Raw genomic sequence first — 12,190 nt, forward strand, 5'->3', positions numbered from 1 at the left:
TTTCTCGCACAATGGATATATTTAGCTACTTTGTACAGGAGTTTCTCACGTTCTTTAATTCAGAGTTATTTTCATCGACACTCATAGGAATACTAACTTAATAATGTGCAATATAATAACGTTTTTTGCAAAATACTGCTCGAAAAGTATTCCTCAAGGTGTCACGTGATTTAATCAACCAATAACATATGTGAAGCTTATTGCACAACAGACTGAAACTTTCAGTCGTGTGTTCGACTTCGTGGGAACAGGTTGATATAAATGGATGAATCGGAAGTTTTACATCTATGACCACTAAATACAAACACCATAAAATGTTTTAACAACTTAAAACACGCTTAATTCTTCTTTATTAATTCTTACATTTGCAAACTTTTACCTTTCTCAAAACCATGTGATACGAATTGACCAATCGAATTGTCTGATTTTTAAACACCCATATATAAGCTTCCAGACGGACGACATCAAATGCGATGCAATTGATAGACGCTAATGGAGAGGCGGAAAATCTAACAAAAGTGATGGACCCAAAGAGCCATCCGGCGCTGAAAGGGTACCAGCAGAATGTGCAAAACGTCGACGCAGGGTACTTTGTTAATATTTTTTGTGTATAATGCCTAAAATGCACATTTTCTGTCATTATATTTTCTTGCTTGTGCATCCGGCATTGTGTAGACGTCGGTCGTAATATCGTCTCCGATAAAAAATAAAAATGCACGAAATTTACGCATTTTGGGACTATTTTGAAACATTAAAAGAATGATTGTGATCATAAGAATACACTTCCGATTTCGTAACATGTGTCAAAACGCCCTCAAACGTACACAAGTTTGTATATTCAAGTCGCCCTAGTTTACAACCTTTTGTTACATGGCGTCCAGCATTTTATGAGGCACGTACAATAATGAAACGGTTTTTCTAACGCGTTTGTGACCTTTTTAAAACAAAAAAATACAGCACTCTAAAGAGACTTGACTTCAGGTAGATCTCTTTGATATTAAAATGTGACTTGGACTCCAGTTGGAGAGGAAAAATCGTGATCAGTTGTCGTTTGGGGCTTTTTAAAAGCTTATTTCGATATATCATTATGTGTTAAGAATTGATCAATGTACTTTTTGTTTTTCATTCGTAACAGAGCTGGGCGGTATTGAAATTTGAGGTTTGGTATCGATATTGGTATTTTGGGGTGATTTACCTCAGTATCGGTACAGTATTCGTTATTGACACTATACCGATATCGAACACAATTTTCGGTATACTCAGCTATAAATGCATGCCTGTGTTATTGCTCAACCGCTAATTTCGTCTAAATACAATTAAATTCATACACATGGCTCTCGTCTGATTTATACCAACCCATTTCGCCTTCATCCAATATATTACTAGTGCTTTTCAGGAAATATTTTTCAATACCGAAATTTCTGTATTTTGAAATTTGCTTGGTATGGTAAATTAGTATTGACATAATACCGATACCGAATGGTATATACGGTATACCACCCAGCTCTAATTCTCAATATAATAAAGTTGTTATTTCTTGGGTGTCAGAAGTTGATAAAGGAAAGGGGCAGCCTGGCACTAGATAAATGTATTGAGACCCCCCCCCCCACCCAACAATGATGAGTGGTGAATTAATGGATTACTTGCTAGCATTATCAGATACTTAAGAATAATTTGTAGCAAAGTAATGGTTCATTATAAACTAGGTGCAACAATACGTTCAAAACCATATTGCAATACAAGAAACAGTGATATTTTTTTAATTTAATATTTATGGTTTTTTTTATAATGAAAGCAGAAAGCATAAACTTTTTAATCATCATAAACATCAAACACGTCAGCGTTTCTTTGATGGTCAGTTACTAAATAATTGCACAGGTTTTTTGTGCATAAAAAGAAAAACTAACATGATTCATATCCCAATATTTGGTGATTTTTGTTGGTAAAACGATCAAATTTATTATCAAATTAGCTGTCACAATCTGCTATCGATCCCTGAAAATGACTGCAACGTGCCGCTATTGTTGTCGAGCGAAAATACTTGCCAAAAACCACTTTTTCAACTTAAAATTCCAAGGTATAATCCATTGAAAAAATAAAATCTGAAGAAACATGACGCTCACTTGTCTTCCATTTCCTGTTAATAAATCGCTTCTGGTGAGTGTCGTGTGCAAAACAGCGGAAAATATGAATTTGGGAATGCACTGTATACATTGTACAGTATGTTGACTGGTGTGAAGTCAGGCTAGATACCTTGCCGTCGGAAGGTTAAAACAAAACAAAATACTAGATATATAGACAGAACTGAAAACTTGTGGCTGGTATCCGTAAACAAACCGCACATTCAACAATGTCGCATTTATCTAAATTTAGACAAAGGGACTGGCACACTACATCAGTTAAGGATGGGAAATTCGTAGTCGTTACGTTTTCATATATTATATTAAAAAAAAAATGTGTATACATGTGAAATTGATTGACATCGGAATTATTTTGCGTCAACCATGATACACACACACACACACATTATTTAGGAGTATTTTACGTAAATATGGCGTCAAATACACATGATTCCTGCATCGTGTGAAACACTGTTCAATTACAATTTACTACCATATTCTATATCCCCACTCGGCACCAACACGATTATTTTTTGTTCTGCATTCAGCAGGAAGCTAACTTGGCTAATCTAAAGTCTGATAATTTCAGGTTTTACTTTTAAAAAATTAGCGCACCTATGTGGGAAACTTCATAGTGATCATAATTGAAAATTATCAAAGTTCAGGTCGAACAGACCGGCCGTGTGACTCGAGTAGTTTATTTAAGTGCATATATTAAAATTATGGTCTGGTGTTTATATATTGTTGGATGAGTGCATTTTATTAATTTATGTGCAAAGAGGCAGTTTGCTCTGAAGGCATATCTTAAAATGAATCGTTGAAACTTTCTCTTTGTAAATTAAATCAATTTTGCTTTATTCAGATTCAACAGATAATTGGTACCAGCAATTACTTTGTCTGTGAAAATGAAGAAGGGTTCCACTGAAGTTCATCCATGGTGAGAAATGTAATAATGAAGAGGGTGGGGGCAATGTTAAAAAAATCTTTATGATATCTTGTGCTCAGAACACTATTTTTATGGATATTAGTAAGTTATAGCTCAAAGTCGTTTCGATGATCAACTTGAAAGAACTAGGCATAATTAATGAGACCCTTGACATTGATAGAGCCCGAAATTGCAGACTGGCTAATGCACCTGTAGACCGTTTGGATTTCAAATTGCTTGAAATGTTTTATTAAGCTGTGATTGAAATGTTGTTCTGTTTATTGCAGGGCTAATGGAGATCTTGCTAGTGAAAGTTCCAGTAACCCAGACACTGGTGATACTGGCAATGTAAGTATGATTGCATGTAAGTTATATCAGGGCACAATATTTCATGCTAACTGCCGTTCTGTTCCCATGTTGGTTACGCAAAATTAAATTTACGTGTAGTGCAAATCAGTTAAATTGTGACCTGTAGACTTTCAGAACTTAAAACTTGCAAACTTCACGATTATAAGAAGTTAATTATACAGTTGAGTATTGTAATTAAGAGACTCTAAGGTTTCACTAGTATTCCAACAAATGTTTTAGACTAATTTTTAGATACTAGCTGTGCAGCAAACCAGTAGACAACATTATATTGCAACAGTTGTAACTTGCGACCAATCTAAACTAAATGCTCGGTATATACTTGAGCCAAAAGTTTTAAAGAAATGTGCATGTACCTCTGTTTTATCTCTAAAGGAATATTTAATATTAGACATGTCGAAAAAGACTAACATCGCATAATGAGCTTCAAAAAACAAAACATTTGGAACGTCGCTGCAATATAGAAGTACCATCAAAAGTAACTTAGCCACTGCAAAGTGAGAAAAGGAATCTGGAAGTGTTTCTATTTTGTTTTAATACTGGGGCTGATATTAAGTCCTTTTACCATATTAACTTTAGCAAGCATTAAAGAAACTGTTCTATGAAATGCTTTATTTTGTTTTAAGTTTGTTTGAGCTAAAAATCATGTATTTAAAATATAATTTTAACGTAACTGAGATAACCCGCAGGTTATGCAAATATAATTCACGTAACCTAGGTAAAAACCATGTGAACCGACTTCTGTTTACCTCGGATTTCGAAATAATTGTCCCGTTATATATTAACCAATGGGTTTGAATTCAGCTGTAAATGTGATTTGTAAACAAGAATTAATTATAAATTGATTCATTTTAAGCCGCTGTTGATCTAATAAAATATTACAAGCATATGGTATACTACATAAATTACATGGCCTAATTTTTATTTTCTATTAGTTTATGGTTAGAAATCTAATGAAACAGGAAGTTTATTTTTTTCCAAAATAAGTTTCTCAAAAACATCTGTGCGAGTTTTTAGTTTAAAAGAAAAATGTTCAGTGATACATTTGCGTTAATTACATGTGGTCTGTAAGATGCTGTGGTTGCGAATAATAGTACCATTCAGAGTCAATCTACTGCTGTGGTTGCGAATAATAGTACCATTCAGAGTCAATCTGAAGAAAAAAAAAACGCTTCACATATTGAAATATACATCTAGCTGGCCTTGGGACCTATGTCATTTAAATTGTACTCGTCTCCAGACATTTCAACTTTACAGTGATGAGGGGGCAAGTGTTGAAAGCACAAGCAATAATTGTTTTGTTTATACATAAATATATGTCTGAAAGAAAAAGCTATTGTGTTCTTGCACCTATTTTATTTTTTCTTAAATATAACCTTCCCATTTATGAGGATACAATGTGTTGGAAACCATTGAGTGCTATAAATAGTTTAATTTTTAGTACTCTGAATATAGGCCGGTTCAAAGAGAATTCTAAAGAGATATATGGTCGTGCATTTTTTTTTGAATTTTGATTTTAATTTTTAATTATTTTTAAAAATTATTGTACAGACTACCAGTGTCAAGGTTACTGGAGATGATGAGCAAGTGAAGTCTATGCCACAGAAACCGGCTGGACGGCTTACAAATCAGCTGCAATTTCTTTCCAAAGTGGTCATGAAAACTGTGTGGAAGCACCATTTTGCCTGGCCTTTTCAAAACCCTGTGGACTCTGAAAAGCTAGGTCTTCATGTAAGTTTTATGTTTTTGCAACTTTCTAGAGCTTGAATTGGTGTGTATCAATGGCTTTTAAAGACATGCCTACAGCATTTTTTTTTACCTGACATAAACATACTTTAATTTTTATTTTGTCGATTGTTTGCATTACAATAAGTCATTCTAGTTTGAACATAAAACAGTTGTTACAACAAAAGCACAAGTATAGAACAGGGTTAGAGGGGATCATTTTGTGTAATCACAGAAAAACAGATGTCATTCCTGGTAGGTTTAGGTCAACAGGTGAGCGTTTCAAGTCCCTGGGCAAGACTTGTAATAGACATAGTTGACCTATAAGGATTTTTTGTTTGTTTACTCCTTGTTGGAGCACATTTAATTTAACAGTGGGAATTTAACATACATACATACATACATAATATGTTGAAAGCAAAAATATATCTGAGCTAAGCTCGAACAATTCTTTTAACAATTATAAGACATTTAGGCATGCACATGCTTGTGTACAAATCTATATACTGTTCGTTAGAAATAGTATGGAAACTTAATTAGTTGCACTAGATGAATATTTGGTACTGGTTGAATACTAGTGCCATTGACCTAGTGGTTAACATTATTTGGAAACTACACAGAAACGGTTAGAAAAAAAAAAGGAATTTGCCAAAATCTAAAAAGGCAAGATTATTATTTCAGGTTTATCATGCCATTTTCTTTGTATTATATAACGGTTAAGAAGTGTTTGTTAAATTCTTAGATTAGATGGACTTGCCCTCCCATGTGATAGATGATACATTCAATTTATTTTCAGGACTACTACAAAATTATCAAACATCCCATGGATCTTGGAACAATAAAAAAGCGATTGGAAACAAATTATTATCACAGTGCGAAAGACTGCATTCAAGATTTCAGTACCATGTTCACAAACTGCTATGTTTACAATAAACCTGGAGATGTAAGAATTTATTTATATTTTTTAGCATAATTATTATTTTTTAATTATTATTTTACTATAAGTAACTTATGTTTAGTTGAATACGGTCATATGCCAGATTTGTTTCCCTAAAATATCCTCGTCGTGAAAATAGTTTTATGCAATATTGAGTTGTAATTGTAGATAATGAAAGTTGGTTGGTAGTACAATTTGTTTTTGCCACTTAATAAACAAAACAAAAAGAGATTGGCAATTTGTGTCACCATATTGAAATAGTTACTAAATAGTGTTGATTGCAGGAAAATCTAAAAAAGATTTTAATGGAAAATTCCTTTGAAAAGTCATCAAATCGCCTATCAAGTTCATTTAGCACCATTTCATTTTGATTAAAAAAATTGTCATATAGTGCATATGTAGCAATTTTAAGCTACATGTAAACCAAAATGTTCTGAGAAGGGACATTGTTGGATTGTTAACAATTAATCGGTGTGCTTTATTTATTGGGGCGAGACGTAGCCCAGTAATAAAGCAATCGTTTGATGTGCCATCTGTTTGGGATCGATCCATGTCGAAGGGCCCAGTGGGCCATTTCTCGTTCCAGTTAGTACACCACAACTGGTATATCAACGGCCATGGGATGGTGCATATTAAAGATGCCTTGCTACTAGTGGAAAAATGTAGTCAAGTTTCCTCTCTAAGACTATATGTGAAAAAATGTTAAGAAATCAATTTTCTCTAGAGGTGTCGTTAAACAAAACAACTCCTTTTTATACACCCATCTATGATGGGTCGTATTATGGTATGGCATTTGTCCGTCCGTCTGTTAACTTTTTCTTGTTTGGACCATCAAACCTCACATGTAGGAACAACTTAGGATGGTGTGACGTGTACTATTACTAGGTCACTGTGACCTACTTTATACGGTTTACTGCACATAACAGTAAATCCTTGTCCAGATCATATCTTGCATACAGATGTATACAGGACCATCAAACCACATGTAGGAACAACTCGGGGATGGTAGTTAGTCCAAAACAAACTGCTGCATCCATCCCATTGCAAAAATTTCATATAATAAGAATTAAATCATACCCGTAACATAATATAGATACGGTTTTCCATCAAACTCCTGATGAGCATATTGTGTACCTCACCAGTACTCGTTAAAAAATGTATTTACTTTCAAGCAAGTTAGGTAGAACAATTAAAGTATATTTATTATGGGAGAACAGCTAGTTTCATTCATCATTATATGCTGATATATTATTATTTTTCATGGTTCCAGGATATTACTCTTATGGCACAAACATTGGAAAAATTATTTCTTCAGAAGGTTGCACAGATGCCTCCAGAGGTAAATTTTTTGTTCACCATCTAGTATAAAACAGTATTGATTGTCTTAAATGTTAAATGAGCAACATTATATTTCTTTTAATGTCAGCATATGAAAAATGAAATAAAGTTGCAATTATTAAAAATGAGTATTTGGAGGTGAATTAAATTACTTCGATCATGTTTGTCGGTAAACATGTTGTTGAACCTATAATGAATACAATTTGTTTCTTACATCCATCTTCAAAGATTCATCATCTGTGTACTTGGTAGTCAGATAATATCGTTTTATTGTATACAGTGGGTTTTTTCATGTATTGGGGGGGGGATTGTTTGAACCGCATTTTTTTTCCACCAAAAAGAGCCATTTGCCTTTTAATGTGAAATTGCCAACCTTTATGAAATGTGATTTTCTCACTCTCTTTAAGCTTTTCACTTTTGAATGAGTGCTGTATTTAAGTAGAAATTGTCATGCTACTTCCGCAGGGAACATTTCGTTTTCAAATTTTTTATTGGTGATATTTCTAGCTATGCAAGTTTTAAAGATTGCTCACAGGGTTTGAGCAACTGTATGAAATGCTTCAGTCGCCAAACGAACAAAATGGTTGCAGTAGAGGCCTGAAGTTTGAGAATCCGACTTCTAAAAAAAAAATTATTCATTTAGTAACAGTTTATGAACTGATTATTTTAGATGTAATACATTTTTAGAAATATTTCATGCGAATCCCTGTAGATTCAGATGTTTAATGCTGATGTGAATTAGATTCGGAGATTTGCATGAATTTTAGCCCTGTTGTTACAACTTTGAAAACCATGTATTGTAAATGTAAACAAAATCATGAAGACAGCTTACTCAATGTTTCTGCCAGAAATTTTTTTTGGGGTATGGTGCTATGAAATTGAATATTTACAATGTGTGTACTAAATGAATAGGGGATACGGGGGTCCTCCCCGAGAAAGAAAATAGGTTAGGTCTTGTGTTAGGGTTAAGAAATCATACAGTAATGATAAGTCATTAATTTTGTCAAACGGTAAAAAAAAAAAAATCTGCTAAACAATTTGGGTATGGCACCATACCTATTTTTCACTCTGGCAGAAACCCTGTTACTTTCTATCAAGTTTTCACAGACAAAAATTATTTTGCCCTTTAGGAAGGGCATGGCGGCATCTAATTAATTTATATAAGTTTTTAGCCCACAACAGAATTAAAAAAAACTTTGATATTGTTCTTGCATTTTACTTTGCTCATTGTGTTTCTTATTTTATCTTTAATAAATACATTTTACACAAACTTTTGATTTTATAGGAAACTGAAATTCAGCCACCAGTCAAAAAAACTCCAGGTCGTAAAGGATTGGGTCGTGGGGCTATCATTAATAGAGGTTTACGTGTGCCTGGTTCTAAAGATGGTCCTCCACCATTGGTGGCAAAGAGTGTTGATTCTCGTATCTCAAAAACTGTAAATGCACAAGGTCTCAAAGGAGCTGGATTGACTGGTGTTAAAAGTGCTGTGACACCAGACATTAAGAATTCTGATGCAAATGCACCCAAAACTGGTGGCATCATTAGTCAGAAAAGTGTTGGGACGCCAGCACCAAAAACAGTTGGTTCTTTAAGTTCCAAAGGAACTACAGCTGAAACACAAACAATTATACATTCACCTTCCAATGGTCCACCATCGTTGGTGAACAGTACCAGTCCAGCAACAACCTTGATGCCAACATTGTCAACATCTTCGCCAACCATTGGTGCACTGCCTCCTCGTGTTCCAGTACGTGTGACTTCTCCACCAGTGCAAGTTGGTACTGGGCCACCACCACCAGTTTTAGAACCTATTTTACCCGCCACATCTACTTCTAGTCTGCTTCCTAGTGTTCATCCACCTGTTCAACCTACAAGGGTAAGCTGTTGTACTTGTGTAATGTGGTGATAGTACACACCCAATTATATGTATGTCCATCTCAAAGCTTTTAAACTTTATTTAAAGTATAGTTTTAGTTGGAGATTCAATGAAATGAAATGATCAAAGATGTTTTTTCATCCACGTCTGGAACTTATGTTTTGCATTTGGAAGATCTGTGAATTCAAATAAGTTACATTAAATAAATTATTTTTGTGGGTTAGATTATAGATATATTCCTTAATCATGGTCTATGCTGAAGTCGCTGAAACAATAATAGATGGAAAAACTGTATGCTTTGATATAATAGAATGAAGGCTTTTAAAATGTTTATTGCATTGTAGTGTTTTCCCTAGCTTGTTTTAGCATGGTGCAACACCATGCCTCTATAGTCTAGCACCATCTTGCCTTAATCAGCACCATGCTGCCCCGAGATTAAACGAGCCTTTTTCAGTAATTAATTCTAAAATTGCCGTTACAAAACACCAATAAAGGTATTATTAATTAATAAAATATGCATTTTATATCTTTTGCCATTCATTCATTAACGCAAGCACATACATTACATTAATGTTCATTTCAATTAATTTTTGTGCATTTTTAATGTAAAATAAGTGCCCCAAAAGTGTTTGGTCTACCATGCCTTGCCTAATTTCTAGGGAAATCACTACATTGTTTTCGTTTAGTTCTAACAATTAATACAATCGACAATTTGCTTTTTAAGACTCTCAGAATTACCATATGACATCCAATAGCTGATAATTAATAAATCAGTGTGTACTGGTGATGCGTTAACCTACTGCCAGTCGACATACTGTATACAGTGCATTCCTCAATTCATATTTCCCGTCATTTTGCACACAACACTCACTGGAAACTATTAACAGGAAACTGAAGAAAACTCTGCTTCCTATGTCTTTAGATTTTTAATTTTCAGTGGGAAGTACTTAGGAATTTTGAGTTCAAAAAGTGGTTTTCGGCAACTATTTTCGCTTGACAACAATGGCGGCACGTTGCGGTCATTTTTTAGGGATTGATAGCCAATTGTGACAGCTATTTTGATATTAAATTTGATCAATTTACCAACAAAAATCACCAATTATTGGGATATGAATCGTAGTTTGTTTTTATTAAAAAAATATTTTGGTCAGAAAGCCACTGTTATTGGGAATAATGGACAGTAAATGCAACTTTTTTTATTTTTTGCCTAATTTTAATTGACATTAACCGATCTGAAATATAAAAACTAAAAAAATACATGAAAATAATACTTTATTTTATGTATTTATAAAACATTCAAGTGAATATATGCAAATAAAAGTATAAACCTGAACACACTCAATGTGGTTTTTGTCAAAAATACAATTAATATTTAAAATGTATATTTAAATTTTGTTTTCAGAGAAAACCAGGTATTAAACGCAAGGCTGATACAACTACACCAACGACAACACCATCAACAGTTGGACCAGGAATTTATGACTTTGAGCCTGAGACGTCTCTTCTTCCAAACAAAGTTGCTCCAACACGTCGTGAAAGTGTACGCCAGATAAAAAAGCCGAAGCGTGATTTGCCAGATGACGAGGTTGTTGTATTAACACAAATTTTTATAGCTCTGAATGATAACTGCATGTTGAAATTCTCTTTTTACTAACTCATGTTGGTATATCACTAGAAATCTTGTACTGTGCAGCAAAAGGTCGCAGGATCCTTAACAACTGATGGTTGGAATGTCTTCCTTCAAATACATCACATAATATATCGCCATCAAAATGGGTTTTTCAGTTTTTCTTTTCACAGTTGAATCTTATTTTATCTTGGGTCAGTACTAATAAAATCCAGTTTGTGGTTGCCTTTATTAAAGCAGTGGTTTGTTTCAGACGGTGAACAGAAATTTTTTTGCTTACTTGCTTGGCAACAGTAACACTGACCAAAATTAGATCAATATCCTGCCTAATGCTAGATTCTTTGTTGACTTACTGCTCCTGTTTTGTTTATTAGTTAACAGAAACTGAAATATCATTTGTCAACTTCCTCTGTAGTGAGAGACTTTGTCGACTGCATTTTGACTACAAATTTTAAATCCAGCTGTTAATTTAAATTTTATTTCCAGAGGCATGTACATTAATCGATATAAAGGCATATTAAATAAGATGAATTGATGTCCTATAATAATTGTTTAAAATCAAATGTTTACATGTATGCTTGTTTTTTTTTATATTGATCTTTCAGAGCACGGTTGATAATCTTTTCCAGGCCCAGCATAGTTCAAAAAACAAAAAAGGGAAGGTGTCTGAACAACTGAAGTATTGTGCGAATCTTGTCAAGGACCTTTTTTCAAAGAAACATGGTGTAAGCCGCACTGTTTTAATATTTTCAGTGGGATTTTTTTTATTAAAGCTAAACTTAATGAAAAAGAGATTTAAAAAAAAATAAGATAAAGCTTTTACTAAGGAAATGTATGGGTGAAATCTTTTATTTTAGAGAAAAATATAAAATGTTTTTAATTTATGTTTTGTTTTTGGTGGGGTGGGGTGGGTTTTGTTTGTTTTTATATGCATTTTTTTTTTTTTTTGTTGAATAGGATATATAAAGGCAGATTACTTTAAAATTGGAAATAATTGTTTCAAAACTTGTTCACATTGTTATTGCACATTCATTTTTATATTTACATGTTTAATGAGAACTCCTGCTACATTTCAGGCTTATGCTTGGCCCTTTTATAAACCAGTTGATGCACAAGCTTTGGGCCTTCATGATTATTATGACATTATCAAGAAGCCAATGGACTTGGGAACAATTAGAGTATGTATTTGCAGCTATGCTTTTTGTGGGTTAAATTCCATATTAGTTAACTGTCTTGGACACAGGTTTAACAAAATTAAGGTCCGACAGGACAT

General features: G+C 33.6%; 1 protein-coding gene across 5 annotated transcripts in view; it reads left to right on the top strand.

The window, feature by feature from the left end:
* Positions 1 to 318: 318 nt before the first annotated feature.
* LOC121384402 (bromodomain-containing protein 3-like) overlaps positions 319 to 12,190 on the top strand; it is a 40,209-nt gene continuing 28,337 nt past the window's right edge. Inside the window, exons 1-10 of one of the 5 annotated variants that reach the window (XM_041514790.1) lie at positions 449 to 586; positions 2,983 to 3,057; positions 3,333 to 3,393; positions 4,963 to 5,142; positions 5,933 to 6,079; positions 7,344 to 7,412; positions 8,697 to 9,290; positions 10,693 to 10,878; positions 11,523 to 11,642; positions 11,994 to 12,095. In XM_041514790.1, the coding sequence (XP_041370724.1) occupies positions 3,026 to 3,057; positions 3,333 to 3,393; positions 4,963 to 5,142; positions 5,933 to 6,079; positions 7,344 to 7,412; positions 8,697 to 9,290; positions 10,693 to 10,878; positions 11,523 to 11,642; positions 11,994 to 12,095 (1,491 nt within the window). In that variant the 5' untranslated portion in view covers positions 449 to 586; positions 2,983 to 3,025. Of the gene's footprint in view, positions 587 to 2,982; positions 3,058 to 3,332; positions 3,394 to 4,962; positions 5,143 to 5,932; positions 6,080 to 7,343; positions 7,413 to 8,696; positions 9,291 to 10,692; positions 10,879 to 11,522; positions 11,643 to 11,993; positions 12,096 to 12,190 lie in introns of all 5 variants that reach the window. The other 4 variants (XM_041514786.1, XM_041514788.1, XM_041514787.1 and 1 more) reach the window with 4 other exon arrangements.

Source organism: Gigantopelta aegis, chromosome 10 (assembly GCF_016097555.1).
Source record: "Gigantopelta aegis isolate Gae_Host chromosome 10, Gae_host_genome, whole genome shotgun sequence".
Taxonomy (NCBI): domain Eukaryota; kingdom Metazoa; phylum Mollusca; class Gastropoda; order Neomphalida; family Peltospiridae; genus Gigantopelta; species Gigantopelta aegis.